Source organism: Daucus carota, chromosome 4 (assembly GCF_001625215.2).
Source record: "Daucus carota subsp. sativus chromosome 4, DH1 v3.0, whole genome shotgun sequence".
NCBI lineage: Eukaryota > Viridiplantae > Streptophyta > Magnoliopsida > Apiales > Apiaceae > Daucus > Daucus carota.
In genome coordinates, this window is record NC_030384.2 from 22,942,038 (window position 1) to 22,960,437 (window position 18,400).

At 34.1% G+C, this 18,400-nt stretch overlaps 1 protein-coding gene and 1 long non-coding RNA gene across 2 annotated transcripts; both read left to right on the forward strand.

The window, feature by feature from the left end:
- The first annotated feature begins 2,860 nt into the window (after positions 1-2,860).
- LOC108218178 (uncharacterized) lies at positions 2,861-3,866 on the forward strand. Its single transcript, XR_010291358.1, has 2 exons — positions 2,861-3,000; positions 3,096-3,866. It is a non-coding gene; the product is annotated as an uncharacterized LOC108218178 (long non-coding RNA).
- A 6,931-nt stretch (positions 3,867-10,797) lies between these two features.
- LOC108218234 (uncharacterized) lies at positions 10,798-11,989 on the forward strand. The gene is made up of 2 exons (XM_017391142.2): positions 10,798-11,045; positions 11,141-11,989. Exon 2 carries the CDS (start codon positions 11,141-11,143, stop codon positions 11,846-11,848), a length of 708 nt encoding a protein of 235 aa, XP_017246631.1. The 5' UTR covers positions 10,798-11,045; the 3' UTR covers positions 11,849-11,989.
- Positions 11,990-18,400: the final 6,411 nt, after the last annotated feature.

An 18,400-nucleotide genomic window follows, 5' to 3' on the forward strand; every position in this document is an offset into this window, starting at 1 on the left:
CAACTGCCGATACAAACCAAGTTGTAAAACAAATAACATACTAAAAACAATTAGACGATTTGTTTCCATCGTTTAACACATAGAATTTAAAAATTTTTGAAGCCTAAAACGAAATGAAAGACATCACCAACCATCCAAATTGCACCAACATCTCTAGAAATAGTAAAATCACAATTGACCATATCACGTAAAAATCATTGTTAGATCAATGTTAACAAACACTAATGGTATAAATTGAAATTGGAGAAGCGGCACCACACCTATCTATATGCCGGACACCAGCTATAGACATGCCGAAGGCACCCCAGCTATCTACATGCCGGATACCAGCTATAAACATGCCGAAAGTGTAAACCCGTGAAGGATGAACAATTTTTGATTGTGAAAGGTGCGCTCTTCCAATAATCACCACCGTTCCAGAATCGATACAGTCTTTGCAGATCACCAAAAATATCAATAAACTCGTTCTCAACAGATCCAACACTAAATAAACCCAATCACAACTAGACAAAAACATATCAAAACACTTCAAAAGGAGAGACACAACACACACTCCAAAAGGAGAAACACACAAACACCCAAAAGATTGGGTTTTATTGAGATGAAATTAACGAGGGTAAACAATAAATATAACGAATGTAAACCATTGGAAGCTTCGATTTACTTGAAAATGAGCAAACCCTCATAAAAGAAAGAAAAGGAGGGAGGCAGGTGCGTATAATTATTGACTTCCTATTTAGCAGAATTCTCTGACGTGATAAGACTTTTATAGTTGTTTCATAAATTGAATTATTTGATTTTGAAAATTGAAACGAATAATTTTATTAACAATGTGGTTATGTTGGTGTAATAATTGTTATACTAAATAATCATGATTGATATGAAAGTTTTTCATAACAGTATTATAATAGTTGTTATTACTTGAAAAAGTTACACGAGGGTAACTAAATTTTGAATTTTAATACTTTGCGTTTGATTATAGATGAATTCGCCTATTAAGAGATTGTACAGATGTAGTGAATTTTTTAATTAAGTCTAAAATAGTTATAATCATTATGAATATCGTCATTATATTTAAGATAGTAAATATATATGTCATGTTTGTCGGGCTTAAATCAGTCAGCAGTCGGCTTAAATTTGTCGGTTTTGGAAAGGACAACGTTATTTTACCTTGCTAGCAAGACTTCGACTTATTTTAACCGACCGGATGACGAACGGTCGGTTTTACGGCTGACGTGTCAGCTTCATAACCGACTAGTGGACCGGTCGGTTACGTATTTTGATAAATGTAATCAATTTTTTAATTAATTATTAGGCAAGATGACGATGTTTTTTTATGTGAAATGAAAACCGACCGATGACGGTCGGTTTTAAAACTACTATATACATATAAATTTTTTATTTTATTGGGAAAATGGATTAAAAATACTCGTCACAAAGGGGTTAGTGAACGTCAGAAGACATAACCGACCAGGTTTACAGTAAAACCAAAAAACCGACCGAAACCATGGAAAGGCAGTCGGTTTAGTGTGATCGATTTTACTTGACTGCAGGGTGCACATACGGTCGGTTTTAAACGTTTGAACCGATCCTCTTCTGCTCTAAACCCGACCAGCAAGTTAAAACCAACCACAAGCAGTCGGTTTCCTTGTGCTTCAAATATTCATCCGTTTTGGTCAAACTTTATAACCGACCCACAAACGGTCGGTTTTAATTGACCAAAAACTCATAACAACCAGTTTAACAGACCTTCTTCTGCGGTCAATTTTAGTTTGCTCCCAAAATATTTGACCAAAAAAGGTCAAACATTTTAACCAACCGATTATGGTCGGTTTTAATTTCACACGTGGCACTTGCGTTCACGTGGCGCCAGATGACAATGTAGGGCCCAACTCGGCGAGTTTATGCTAATAATAAGATTGAACGGGTTTGTGGTCTTTTTTATGGCTTAAACACGATCAAATTGTCAAAACCGACCAGGTTAAAACCGACCACGCTGATGGTCGGTTTTAAGGCTTAAACCGATTGTTTCTTGGTTTAACCGACCATTTTTTACGATCGGTTTTGCCTTGTTTTTTTGTTGTGTTATCACATGAGTCGCGTTAAGTCATATGTGACGTTAATTCATATGTCATAATCTGAGACAAACGGGCTCATAATCACTAAGAAATTTTATATATTTCGTTTGACTCGGCATTTTTTATGGATGCTGATAAAGATGGATGATTATTCCTTATAATTTTAAATAAAAGTTCTTCTATTTTCTGTAGGTAATTGAAAACCAAAAAAAAATTATATTCCTACATATCATTTGTTTATTTTTTAATTAAAATTTAATATCTATATTATTATTTAAAAGTTAGAAATAATATGTCGAAATATATTTTTACCTGAAATTATGTGTAAAAAATCAAAACCACTATCAATATTTTATTGGAGATGAGTACATGATTATCTAACAACTATTTTTTAGTTTTCAAACATATTAAAATTAGTTTCATCTTTTAAACCGTCTACACAATGGACAACTTGCCTTCAGGTCTCTTTCAAAATGTTTTGACTTTTTGTTTTTATACGTTCTCTCGCACATTATCATTGTGCATGAGGAATTTAGTTAATAGTTTGAATATAGTTATTAATTTAATATGTATGAACACGATAAAATTCAGCTATTTCCAATAGAATTATGATGCTTCTATTATTAATTAGTTTATTATTGTTATAATAAAATTATTATTATTATAAGGATATTTTAACTTATATTTTGGCATGGTCTGAACCATTCAATGAAGCCAGCAGATGAATAATGCGGAATTTTAATTAGTAAATGCTAGAACTTCAAGTGGGCATAAAACAATAACTAGATAACAAATGCACAAGAATATTATATGCTCAATTGTCAAATCATTGTGAGCTTCCCTCCCTATATATGTGAGGATCATCAAACATCAAGAGTTAATCAGGAAAAATAAGACTTTAGAAGCAGCCACTTCAGTTCAAGTGAGTTTATCTCATAATATTTGAATCTCTCAACAGATTGTTAAGTTTCATTTGTTTGTGATCCACTTTATTCTAACTTTGTTTTTGTTTTCCAGATGGCTGAAGTTCTAGTGACAAAAATAACTACTGATAAAAAAGTAGTAGCAAAGTTTGACAGGAAAGAAGCTCATATCAAAACACTAGATGATCTTGTTAATGTGAATTCACTATTCACCTTAGCTGTGTTTGTTGGCCTATCTCAGGCTTCACCAGGCATTCGCAGCCTAGAGAATCGCGGCGACTGTAATGCTGGTCCAGGAGTAGCTAAAATGCTCGTCCTCTACGAAGTGGTGGCCTTTGCTTGTTTTCTTTTATCAAGCCTTGTTGCCAAAGTACTTAAGCTAGTTCTAAGTATGGATGGCATAAGATTTAAGTTTGTTCACTCGGGATTCGATTTAAAGGACTTCCTGTTGGTCTTAGCAGCAGGTGCATCTGTTTCTGGAATTATTCTGCTTACGCTTTCGGTGGTTAATTTAGTTCAAATTCGAATAGGTCTGTACTCTTGTGGGAGTGCGGAAGCAAGGAGAGCGATTTGGGCTCTTTGTACAATTGTTGCCATTGCTTTGATAATTTATGTTGTGTCCATCAGTTTTGCTATCTATGCTTCTATTACTGGTGACCCGTCAGAAGAGAACACGGATGAAATGGTTTAATCAAATTGGGCCAGCTACTTAGTTTTGTTCCTGTAGACAAATTTGTTGAGTACTTGAAATATTGGTGTACTGTTTATTTTTGTCCCCATACAAATTTGTTGAACTTTTGAGTTATGTTTTCTGTATTGACTTGAAATGGAATCTTTCCAGAGGAAAGTTGAGTTTGGATGTTAATATTTGTATTTTGTTGGGCCTTTGTTATGTCATCAAGTTATTGAATTAGCAAGACGAGAAAATAAGTTGTATACAAATTTTATTCTTGATAGGAAGAAACTAAGGGGGGGTGTGTGGCTATTATTTTTAAGCCCGACTTCCGAATTTAGAAGTTAGAAGTATTTATTGGTATTTGTTTGTGTAAAAAGATAGAAGAACTTACAAGAAGCTGAGAATGCTAGTTTTTGTTTCAGGACTTATGTTTCTTTCCCAAACAGTTTAATCATTTATGAGTCTTAATTTACTTCTCACTTCTAATTCAATTTTTCACTTTAAACAAAATTCATTTTTTCTAAGTTAACCCAAACGGCCCTTAAGTTATTTCTGTGAAGATGGGGGCTTAACTAAGAGCCCAAATCCTATACATATATAGGCTACTTCACATTTTTTGTCATCCTAGCCGTTTAATTGACAAAAGTGGTTATTCCCGTACGTTGTGCTTTTATATATTTGTCTTTGTAACAGAGTGAACACAACTAGCTGCAAATTGCCGAGTTCAGGATGAACACATTGTATATATTTTGCAATAAAATTAAATTATTATGGACTGCTGTAAAAATCTTTGTGTTCGGCCTTACTAACGACGAACACATTTATTAGATCAATAACGTGTTCGACCAAATGATAGGCGAACGCATGTGCTATGCTTTTGTATTTATCGGGCACCACTTCACTCTATTTTCATTTTTGTTGCTAATTGGTCCCAAAATACAATAGGCTGTAGTTCAATCCTCTGGATAGGGGTGTGCATGGTGCGGTTTGGTGCGGTTCCGAACATTAATCGTTATTAAACCGATGAATGCGGTTCGGTTCGGTTAATCATCATTAACCGTAACCGCACCAATTAAAACGGTTTTTCGGTTGCGGTTAACCATTAGTCGGTTGCGGTTTTTTTTCGGTTTTTCTACTATTATTTGCTACTCTTGTGCATAATGATTTTTTAAAAAAAATATAAAATTTTCATGAACATGTACAATATGTTCAGTTATTATTTTGTTTCTATATGAGGATATATGAAATATTACATATTTTCATCTAAAAAACTTTAATACACAATAAAAACTAAAACATACTCCCTCCGTCCCAGTCAATAATATACATTGGGGGACGGGGGCGCGGCACGGACTTTAATGCTTCAATATAATATAGTTCTGTAAATTATTTTTAAAATTTTCTTTTTCTGTATAAAAGTATAACATTTATACTTTTATACAAAAAAAGAAAATCTTACAAATAAGTTGTAGAACTATGTTTTATAAGTGCCTTAAAAAGCGTGTCGAGCAGTGAAAAAGAAACGTATACAATTGACTGAGACAGAGGGAGTACATATTTTCACAAGAAATTAGATGATGTCAAGTCAATAAAATTACCCAAAATCAACTAATCATGAAATTCAAATAAAAAGCTTTCAAAACGTACATAAATAAAAAAAGTAGAATAAGTTTCATAATAAAATTTGATCAGCAGATTAACACCAGAAATATTTCTGCTTTGTGGCAAATCACAATAGCCCTAGTTTTCGATCAAGCGCTCCTCCAAATATTTGGGTGCCCGGTTATTTAAGTGACTCAGCAAGTATGCAAATACGGGTCTGTGGAAGAAGAACCTCCATATAAAATTAGATGTGAAGTTTAAAAATGACTAAGGTGCTTTATTACTATTATTAATATATATATATATATATAATATATATATATATATATATATATATATATATATATATATATTTCGGTTCGGTTAATTTCGGTGCGATTTTAGCATAAAACCGAAAATAAAATCGCACCACTAATTTCGATTTTTTATCTCGGTTATTTTCGGTTTTATTTTGCGGTTTGGTTTTTTTCGATGTGGTTTTTCGGTTTTTTTAGATTTTTTTTGCGGTTTCGGTTTTTCCTGCTCGACCCTGGAGCTCTAAAATAACAACTCTTGCCGCACATCTCCGTCACTGTCGTCTCACTGCTATTACCTCTCTCCTTTTTCCATTTAAGATGCATTTTATTACATTCTCCAAAATTTATTAAATCTAATTTAGGTTATTTTAGCTATTAAAATGAGAGAATATTAGTTGATTGTATTATGCCCTCTACTTATTCAATTGTTTCTTAAGTAACCATGTTTCAATAAATACATTAAAGGATCTACTCACTTGCAAGTCTAGGGATTTTTTTTACACGTCACCACGAACACATGTTACATTATTCTTCCAATAATAAGCATGTAACTATAATTTCTTTGGAAGGATAACGATTCATTTCGAGAAGAAGCTCCATGGGATGAAGCTGAAGGCCAGGAAGAAGTCCCAAGAAAAGCATCAACAGAGGAGCAGACAAGAAGAATCGTTTGTCATTTACAGGGGTTTAAATGTGCAGAGGTCCATTCACTCTAGGCCCATTCACCATATATAACACTCACGTTGTAGCACTGGAATGTGGTAGAATCTTGGAGGCAGAAATAACGCTGTTTACTTGGTTATTTTTGAGCTGTATTAAAAGGAGTGCCGATAGTGTCAATATGCAGTGTGTGAAGGCCGCGAAACATGAGGAGGTTTGGATGGTTGGAACTGTCGACTTTGCGTGGACTGTGTGCATGCATGTAGGTGTTAACAGGCTGATGAACAGGATGCCAGACGGGCAAAACAAAAGGCCATACGGGCCAACCAGACGGGTTAAGTTTAAAAGCCATACGGGCTAGGGGGATTTCTTCAGGCAAATTTAGATTAAGGGGGAGATTGTTGGGATTTTAATCTAAATTTTATGTTTACAATATGTTTTGTTTATTTGAATAAGTCAGCCTGGTTCACAGCGTATGTAGGATTAGTACGTGGAAGTAGTAGTCAGTTAGGTTTAGAAGTGGAGAAATAATAAGAAGTGGTTGCTGTTTTTACGCTACCACCTTGTTTGTTTAAATATATTTAAACTCTTGTAATCTTTCTATTACACAGAAGATATACAATGTAGTCTCAGGAGTTTATTGGCTCTTGTACATATATATTTTCATCTTGTTTTATATGAAGTTATCATTTTAGTAGTTTAATTTTAACATATTTTAGTTACATTTGTATGTTATAACCTTATATATATTAATATGTGTGTATAAGAGTTCGAAAGATTTCCGGTTGAGGACGAACTTTAGTGGATATTTGGAAATTGTAAATCTTTATCCCCCTAACGCTGATGTAGTGACACCCATTCGGGAATCTATAGAAACGCACACATGGTCACTCACCATGACTTGTTCTAACTTGAATAGCACAAGTACTCATGTTGCTTATAAGAATAGGAAATTGTTAAAACTTTACACAGCTAACATTAATTTAACCGATGTATTTATACTAATTAAGATTTTGCATATACCAATTCAGAAATATTTCTCCCCTTTTTAAACATAATCTCAATCTAGAAATAATTAAAGAAATCAAACTTTTTAATGAATGTGCTTATGACACATTATAATTTAATTATTTGATAATGTATGACATTGTTATTCAGACAAAATCATGATTTATAATATTAACTAATTTTAGTACATACATTTTCTTCAAAATATCGTTTAACTGTCTCATTGTGAGATCAGGCGATTGCAATTTACTGTTTGTTCGACTCGATCATTGGTGTAGATGCCGTATGGCCTTTTATTATTAGATTAACACCTTTGTTTCAAAAAAAATATTAACTAATTTTAGTACATTGTTCATACAATCAATATGTCTAAACTAGTATCAACACAATATCATAAACAAAATTTCTAATTCGGCAAAACTAGCATAGTAATCATTACATGGGAATGTCATTTGAAGAAATAAAAAATCGCAGAACAATGTGATATCAATATCCAAAAAAATGGTTTCACGGGACATATATGTCCAATAATACTTATATATGTTAGGAATGCCCTTTGCAAAATAAAAAGCTTAATGACCTTTTAGCCCTTGAAGTTTGGGTGGAAGTTCCGATGCGGCCTCGAAATTTAAAAATGTTCCTTTCGATTCTCAAAGTATCTTTGTCGTACCTTTTAGTCCTTATGGCGTATACCGGTAGATAACGGGGTGGACAAAGTTGACATTTCACACGTGAGGGTTAAAAGGGGCATTAAAAATTAAGGGTTAAAAGGAACATCTAATGTATTTTAATGTATTCTTTAGGGGTTAAAAGGAACGAGATGTATACTTTAAGGGTTAAAAGGTACGCTCAAACTTCACCCCGAATATGAATTGTCAAGTTTATCCCCCGATTTATACCGGTATTTTTAAAAATGACTAAAAAGTACGACAAATATACTTCGAGGGTCGAAAGGTACGTTTTTAAACTTCGAGGCCGCATCGGAACTTCCACCCATACTTCGAGGGCTAAAAGGTCATTAAGCCTAAAACCAACGAACGATGTTGCTTGAGAAATCTACAATGATTTAAATCACCATAAAAAAAATCCTACAATTTACAATAAAAAGCGTGTGACAGGCAAAAGTTTATTCACTTTAAGAAATGATAATAATTCTCATACAAAAACCCTACAATGATTTAAATCACCGAAAAAACTATTTTATCATGCAACTGAGGATAATAGAATATCTTTTTCCACAAAATTTATGCAGAACAAAATAAGGTTTATAGTTCTAACTAAATTAATCTATAGTACACACAATCAATGAGGATGGTGCTGCAATATTCAAATATCCTAAAAAAATAAAATCGCAAGACATTAACCAATAGTCCCAAAGTCCTAATCCACAAAAGCACACAACATTGTCAGGCCATTATCTCCAAAATACGCTGATCTAAACAACATTACAAACAATACAGTGACTTGTAACAGTCTATGCATTTCAAAAACGAAATTAATCCCCATATATACATCCTACAACAATTAAAATAACAAAAAAAACAAAATTCGATTCTGCAATTGAAGATGATGGCGTACCTTCACTCATTATTGGGGATGCTCTACTTTGAGTAAATATGTGCTCAGATCGAAATTGGACCTAATTAGGTTGGTCTAGCTAAAATGTTATGCTTTATAACATAGAGTAGAGCTCTGTTTTGCGGGATCAAATAAGCTGCAAGATTAGCCACCATTAATTGAAAAATGGTAACTGTCGAGCGAATTTCCTAGTCGTTAGTAGTTGCCATACTCACCCATGTTTAGGAATAATTAGACAATTTTTTGTTTTAGAAAGTAATAACTCCTTATTCTCCATCAGTCATAGGATTAGAATATGATCTACTAAAGATGATCAGTGAGGACTCCAAGGGCTTTAATGGAAGTAGGTTTCTAAGGAGCCCTACTCTACTAATATAATATATACATTTTGTAATATATTTATTCTTATGAAATTAAAAAAATTTGTGTCGGATATTTTTCGATTGAAACTTTTAAAGTTATAGAATGTTAACAGCGTAGTGAATTGATATAGAGCACCGTTTGAATCGCTGTTTATCTTTCTAAATACATATTTGAACGGAGAAAATTGAAAAAATTGTGCAAGATGATTTCCATGGTGTTATGCAAGGAACGAAGTTTCAGACTTGTGGGCTTTGTCGTTATACGAACATACTGTTGGGTTAAATAATGTCAATTATTGACAACATTGTCCGTAAATGTCTTTACTTATGTTAGGCAGCGCAGTCTTTTCGGGCAAAAAAGCATCGGAAATTGGGTAAGGTGATATGAACGTATTCAATGAAGCCAAGGCCATGCGCATTCATCCATGGACATTCAGATTAGAAACTTTGAAAGTTAACTTATGGGTGGGCTATCGGCATATGTTAAACACTAAAATTTTTAGATTTGAAGTATTTTGATTGGTGTGGTTGTTGTGAATGCAAGGGAGGTCATGATTATTAAAGGGTGTCAGCCATTCGAAGCAAACTAAATTTATGAAGTTTTGTGCTTATTGTGTACCTATAGCACATCATAGAAAAACCGTTAACTTATTACATTTGGGGTTAAATGGTGTTTTGGTCACTCAACTGACCAGAAACTTGCAGTTGGGTCATCCAACTCAAAAAGCTGTCAGTCACATCATTATACTCTCAAAAATTTTCATTCAGGTCACCGGCCGTTACACTCCATTAAAAATTTGACGGAAGCTGACTAATCATCGTGACTTGGCTTAAATAAATCCACCGTGGCATGTACAGTCAGCTGAAGTGCCATTTTGGTCACTCAACTGACTACAAACTTGCAATCGGGTCATCAAACTCAAAAAACTTTCATTTAGGTCACTTATCATAATATCCGTTAAAAATTGAAAAAAGAAAGAATTAAAAGCTACATACTTATAATGACCAAAAGATATTATAAAATGACAATAGATTTATAAGTATGTAGCTTTTAATTCTTTCTTTTTTCAATTTTTAACGGATATTATGATAAATGACCTAAATGAAAATTTTTTGAGTTTGATGACCCGATTGCAAGTTTGTAGTCAGTTGAGTGACCAAGATGCCACTTTAGCTGACTGTACATGTCACGGTGGATTTATTTAAAGCCAAGTCACGACGCTTAGTCAGCTTTCCGTCAAATTTTTAACGGAGTGTAACGGCCAGTGACCTGAATGAAAATTTTTAAGAGTATAATGATGTGACTGACAGCTTTTTGAGTTGGATGACCCAATTGTAAGTTTCCGGTCAGTTGAGTGACCAAAACGCCATTTAACCCTTACTATTTGGCAGAATATTCGAGCTCCGAAGTCTCCTTGTATCGGATGAAAGATGCTCTTGTTTTGTGATTCATTTTGTTTGGGATATTTAAAATTTTTGAATCTAAGTCTAGATCTTCAAAATTTAAAATTAATAAAAAAATTACTCAGTGTCTTTTGTTAAAAAAAGTCAATAAATAAATAAATTAAGAAGTCTCTCAATCTTTTCCTAACCGTTGTCAGAGTCTTCTGTCGATTTTGATTCATTTTGAGATACTGGTGTTTTGTGATGCATTCTTTTTATATATCCACCGAGGGATATCAATTAATGTGTATGGTAGAAATAATGCATGTGAGCAGGAAACAACCAGCCAGCAGGATCTGATACTAGAAAATTCATGTACTGCTCAATCGTTCACATTATGTTTTGTTATCCATATATATAGTCATAGAGAGGTAGAAGTATCATAAATTTACTACCAGCAATTACTTCGTTAACTCAAGGTGAGCTTGTTTGATATTTCAATCTTCGAAAGAATGCCAAACTTCAGTATATATATATTTATAATTTGATCTGGTTTTGGGTTTTTTTTTTTCAGATGACTGACAGGAGAATTCCAGCAGAAGAACTAGTCGATGCAATTATAGTGAGGTGGAACGGTCAGCAAAAAGAAGAAAAATATGATCGAAAAAAAGTTCATATCAGAACACTGGACGATCTTGTTAATGTCAACACACTATTCACCTTGGCTGTGTTTGTTGGCTTGTCCCAGGCTTCGCCAGGCATCCACAGCCTGGAGAATCGCGAGGAGTGTAACGCTGGTCCAAGAGTAGCCAAAATGCTGGTCCTCTACGAAGTGGTGGCCTTCGCCTGCTTCCTTTTATCAAGCCTTGTCGCGAAAGTTCTTAAGCTTTTTCTGAGCTTGGATGCTAGGAGATTTAAGTTTGTTCGCCAAGGATTTGTGTTGAAGGACTCCCTGTTGATCTTAACAGCAAGTGCTTCAGTTTCAGGAATTATTCTGCTTTTGCTTTCGGTTGTTAATGTAGTTCAGATTCGAATAGGGTTGTACTCTTGCGGAAGTGCTGAAGCAAGGAAAGCTATCTGGGCTCTTTGCACAATTGTGGCCATTGCGTTGGTCATTTATGTTGTCTCCATCAGTGTTGCTATATATGCCTCTATTACTGGTGATGGGCTGTATGATCCGATTCGGAGCAATCGTGAAGCGTCGAAGGAAGAAAGCAACCATGCTTATACAAACGCTGATCAAGAACTTGGTATTACAGGGAAGCCGGATGTGCAAGTTTAATCAAAGTTCAACGAGGTGCCCAGAAGAATAATGTCAGTCTAACAGGAGTGTTATTGACTTAGTGTAACTAAAATGTTATATTTAAGTTCAGTCTGTGTTTATGTTTTGTTGGTTTATTAGAATAGTAGAATTTGTGTTCAAGTCTGTGTTGATGCTTTAATATTTTCTCGTACCTTCGCCTTGCAAGAATGAAATAGTCTGGGAATGAGGGAATGCTATATTTCATCACCGTACTCGATCATAACTTTTAACTGACCTATCAAGTGAAGAAAATGTTTAGTCAATTTATGAGTGATTGACACTTTACACCCCTTATGTTTAGACGCTTTTTCGATTTGGTCTAAAACAATTTTTTTGGCAGTATGCACCCTAAAGTTTGAAAAAGCGCTTCGCTTTGCACCCCTTTGACAACTCTCCGTTAATTGATCGTTAAAGTTAACAGATTTCAGGTTTTCACTTTGCACCCCACAATTTTAATTTTTTTTCATGAGTATTTTGAAATAATTTTTTTTCATAAATGTAAGCTTGGGGAACTTAAGAGTGAATTCTCCCCTGTGCATCAGTTCTTTCACATTGCTGCAGTATAACCTTGCATTACTAAGTCTTATTACCTTTCTTGCAGCAGACAGCATGAAATCGATAAGTTGTTTTTACAACAATACTCACTGACAAGTCTTATTACCTTTATTATATGTATTTTAGGTATTTATATATTTGGGATTTTCCACCCTTAGTGGAAATATTATCCTTTCGTGTTGTAAGTATTTTAGTTAAATTTTATCCTTTCGTGTGGTAATCATGTCCTTAAGATAATTTACCGTTCCTAGCAAATCTGCAAACAAGTTCCGGCCTTGAGATAAAGCTTACAGTTTATTAGAATATAAACTCTAATCTAAAATTATTACATAAGTAACACTTCATACAGTAGCAATTAATAGTTGAATGGTTGATCACATTGATAAGCATGACAATCCTGTGTTGATGAGTGTTATCAGTCATCCAGAGTTTTTTTTAATGCTTATCAGGTACTGAAATGGTGGCTGGTGAGAGCTCCATGGAGAAACAAGTCAGAAAACAACATTGTTCATGCCTTCAGTGTGGTGGACTCCATCCCAATTGATATACTCAGAAGGATTGGCACAGGTAGTTGAGACAGGCGAGCCACACGGTCCAGAAGAATTAAAGTTATACTTCCCACCACTGGATCCAAAGCAGACTTTATAAGCTTATCTTCCGTCATTACTTGAGCAGTTACAGCTGCGCCATCAGCTTCAAAGGGTGAGAGCTTACATTTATGAAAAAAAATTTCAAAATACTCATGAAAAAAAATTAAAATTGTGGGGTGCAAAGTGAAAACCTGAAATCTGTTAACCTTAACGGTCAATTAACGGAGAGTGGTCAAAAGGGTGCAAAATGAAGCACTTTTCAAACTTTAAGGTGCATATTGCCAAGAAATATTGTTTGGGACCAAATTGAAAAAGCGCCTAAACATAAGGGGTGCAAACTGTAAATCACTCTTAATTTATTGTACCATTTAAAACTTGCAAAGAGGTTATTCTATTGGTCTCTGTTAAAAATTTAAGAGAGACATCTTATATGGGCTGAATACACATCCACGCTCATCTATATTATCCATCCTAAACAAGCTCAAATATCTGAACTTATGTGACACAAGATTCCTGACATGAATAAAAAATCAAATGAAAAGAGAAAATAACACAAAACTACCATATGCCATTGATATAGAGTTTTCTTAAACACATGCCATTGATATAAAGTTTCCTACTGGCCATTGTAATTCTGCATTTACAAAATATTAACCATGGTCCATAATTTACAATAGTGAATATTAAACAATTTAACTACTAGTGCATACAACACAAATCTCTAAAGATTTCTACTGATCGAGATTATACTAATTCTTCTTTCTTGGATGAGTAAAAGGTCTTCCCCTCTTCTTTTCTGTCTGCTGACTACCCCTATTGCTTCATTTGGTGGGTTTGAAGGCGTAGGAGTTCCACTAAATTGTTTAGTCAAATTAAGGCCTAGTTTTCGTATTTAATTTAAAAATACTTTAAAATAAATGTCATTGTCAAGTGTTAATACTATACAACTACACAATACATGTAAATAAAAAATGTTTGGGTCGTTTGGTAAAAAAAAAAACCCTAGTGAAAGTCGACCCCCTCTCTCTTCCCTTTCTCTCCCCTTCTACTCCTTGCCTTCATACACTCAATATAAATAATCATAGTCACCGCAAGAGACTATTCTCCTTTATTTTGTTTTTGTTTTTTTTCTTCAATAAATTTCCAAAATATTCATCTTTCGGGTGAGATTTTTGATTCTTGCATCCATCCTTTTGGGTGTTTTACGCCTCTCCTTTTGGACTGGTTTGTGTCTCTCCTTTTGGAGTGGTTGGTGTGTTTTATTATGTTTTGGTCTGTTCAATTTTGTTATTTTTGGTCGTTTGATAATGATTCAATTGGTGTATTGGGAGATCTGGGAAGCCTGTTTTGAATCTGAAATGATGGTGATTATTGCAAAAGCTCACCTTGCACAATGAAAGATTGTTCAATATATAGGGACATCTCCAACCCTAGCCTCAGTTGACGCAATTGACGAGTATGAACACGGGACTATCACCTGTTTTTTATATGCGCAGGTCAATTGTGACCCTACTATTTTCAGGGATATTGGTGTCGACTGGATTGCTCGGGAAACCCTTGTAATCATTTTCATTATCAAGAATATTTATATTTTGTTTGTTAAGCAATCTGAAAATAAAATGACTAGTTGTTTAGCTCATTATATTTCCCAATCAGGTTGTATTATTGACATTTTGGGTATTTATCCTGACTGTGTTTGAGTGTTTAAACGAATGCATTTTGTCAAAATTAAAATGTTTGGTCCATAAATGTTTGTATCTATGTTGGTTGTTTACTAGTTTACGGGGTCGTCTGCATTCATTCTCAGAACTTCCTCCATCAATTCAGTTTTCCCGGTGTGAACATCTTATTCATTTTTTTCCAACTCCTTTACATCGTGAAAGCTAGGGTTGAAGTAGAGAAGTTGTGTGAATTGGGCGTAGGAAGAGGAAAAGGAAAGATGATAAGTTTAAGTGTTAATCAAAATTAAAGTGTGTTTATTATACCTGTACATGTTTTTTGTTAAGTAAATTACATAATTAACCTCCTCTATTAACATTAACGGTAGCAATTAAACCAGTAGGATAACATGTTGTTGTGGTCTTGTGGATGAGTTTTGCTTTAAAAGTGTGGATTTTTTTACTTAATTAAAGTTTAATGATGTTTAGTCTTGAAATCATTTACCAATTCAAGTCACGCACATTGCATTTAAGATTAGTGTTGGTGAAATTTATATCAAGTGTTTATGCTCCTTGAGTGCTTCAAATGTATGTCAGAAGGTGTTTGATTTAGTAGAATCCTCACTTTCGTTTGTGTACCGCATTATATTCTAATTGTTTGGCATACAACATGTATCATGTATCCCAGAAATTTCCCCCCTTGATTTCCTTATGTTGTTTCTTGAGTGTAGGGAGAAGGCGTAGTAGCAGACTTATTGAAAGTCCTTGGGTGTTTAATTTGCCGAAGAAGCAACCTCTTTTTTTAAATTTAGATGAAGATGAAAATATAAATAATACAATTAAGGTAGACGGATGGAACACTCCAGGGAACGGGAAAAAGAGTGGAAATTTGGGTGGACAATCTTCTTCTAGTGTCTTAACCAGGCAGGATATAAGGATTGAGAGGATAGAAGATGACCGCCTTTGAAAATTGGACATGAGCGAGGAAGATGAAGAATTTGTAACTCCTCTAGAGAATTTTGGAAGCAATGCTGGTAAGAGGCCTGCACAATTCCAATTGGAAACGGGACAGTCAGCTTCTATTTGTACTACGGCTGGGAAAAAAGCAAAAGTCACTAGAAGTCTCCGAAACTCATCAATGGGTGTAATTCTTGTTAATTTTGGTGTAGATGTTTAGTTGTCTACTGCTTCCAAATGGTATATTGCTTTATTGGTTGTGTTAGGTTGGTCTTGCTTTTTTTACAGACTAATGTTTTTGAAGCAACGGCTAATGAGGGAAACCCGTCCGGTATTAAAGCGAGTGATAATCCACTGCACATCCGTCTTGTAGATTCTAAAGCACAAATAGTGTTGTAGTTGCACAAGTGTAAATTTACTTGTAGTGAACATTTATGAAATTGTGCAAGACCTGTTATTTATGTTTTTGGTTGTCTTTTGTGGAGTTGCAGGACAGATTTACACAAGGACGAAAGGATTCTGCATCCCTTATTCCTGCTTTCATTTGAATTTTGGACAGATATATCACTTGGAGGGGGCAACAAACCTATCAACATATTGATGTCTCGATGCAGACGAGTTTGACATTAACTTTTCTAGTTAGCTGTGAACTTATTGTTTGTAATTCTAATTACACGGAATCAAGCTTTTCCTCATCGTCTCAATCATGCAACTGTGATATTCAAATTAAGCTCCAGTTCTTTCGATATGTGATTGTGACAGAGTGCTTGTAACAAAATGACAAAAACTGGTAAATTATTCATTTACAAGGAGTTCTACAAATAATAACATCATCCCGAATCAGAATATAGAACAAGTATAGTACCCAAGAAACTAAAAAAGAAGACCTTAAAATTCATATTTCTCATTTGGTCATGAATTTCAAATATAGATATCATTAAAACAATTCAACAAACAATAATAATACAATGTTTTCCAATAATATCACATACAAGAGATACTAATCTGCGATTGCAGTGTTAGGTCCAGATACGATTGTAGAAGGGGGGGGGGGGGGGGTTGAATACAATCGTCACAAAATAATCGCGGCGGAATAATCTGATTGGAGTATAATTTGTTAATCAGATTTAAATTAATTAAAATAACAATGTTTTAAGTCGTTATACAGTTAATATGCTTCGTTTTAATGTCCACTGGTTCATAGAATAAATTTGACAGGAAGTATTCTAACTTAGCGGATTAAAACAACCGAGTGATCAAAGCACAGAAAATTGTGGATATAACAATAGCAAGTTACTAACAACTTGAAAGTTTACAATGCAATGAACAAGAACAAATGAAGAGGTTGAAGCCATATTTATAGGCAACACCTTGAACTTGTATGACAAAGCTAGGCATGACAATTCTAGGAATATCTATGACAATTTAAACAAGTGCTATGACAAATAGAAGGGAAGGTATGACAATTAGAAGCATTGTCATGGCACAAGTGGGAAGGTATGACAAACGGTATGACAACCGTATGACAAACGGTATGACAATAAAGCTTGGTCCCTAAGTCATTCAAGTGGCATGACAATCAATAGATTGTCATACCTTATGACTTCGGTATGACAATTGCCATTGTCATGCCTTAGTCATTCGGTATGACAAACCAATTGGTTTTCATGCCTCCTGACCATGGCAGATGACATGGTGCGGTATGACAATCTATTTGATTGTCATACCGTGCCCAAAAACACAAAATCAAATGATTTTCTCAATATAATTAATCCAATAAGTATCCACTTAATTATATTAATTATATAAATTCATAAATTAAATTAATTCGAGTGTGAATTAATTAATAAATAAATTACATAACTTATACAATTATTTTGAGATGTGAATAAATTAATTGAATAATTATATTGAGCAATTCTTCAGTAGCAGGTCTTCTGACTTCCTTTAAAAGATCTGATTCTTTGTCTTGATTGAACGACCACCTATTGTTGATGCAGAATATTTAATCTGAGTAGCTGACACACAAATGTACTGTCTGGTTCATCTGTATCTAGCTGAATCAAATATTCTATATCAAATAAACATTTGAGAAGTGGCTTGTTCGTCGAGTCTTTGTCTTCGTAGTTCTTCTTCATAAGTTGAAATAGTATGGAATCTTCTGAATAAATAAAGTATTAAAACTTTATACCTTCTGGACTTCTGGATGTGCTACAAAATATTATTTGTACACTGAGGCTTGAACATATTAATGAACTTCTTTTAGTGGTGTGCAGCAGCATCCTGAAATTCTTCAGACATATAATTTTAATAAATCACTTGACGTTCTTCGTACGGATTCCTTCAATAGTGCTTGCTATTTACTTACTTTCTTATCAGAGTTGAGTTGATACTCTTAAATACAAATAAGCTTATCATATGCCTTTCAATCTCCCCCTATTTGTTTGTTAAGATAACATGCAAATTATCGAGAGGATAACTCAACTAACTGATAAGACAAAGGATTAAACATGAATTGTAAATAGCAAAAAGTTTCTGGTATTTAATTAAACATTCACCAGAATTCAAACAAGTACATTAGATTACACAAGGATGTTCTTTCTGAACATATTTAACAAATTCCTTATCAAATCTAAAGATCAACTTCTCCTTCTTCTATATCAGAACTGTGAAGGATAGGAGTTGACGGTTCTTCTCTGGTTGGCATTTCTGATGTAGTGGATTCACCATGCTTCTTACGTTCTCTTGCCAGAGCCAGTTGATGTAACACT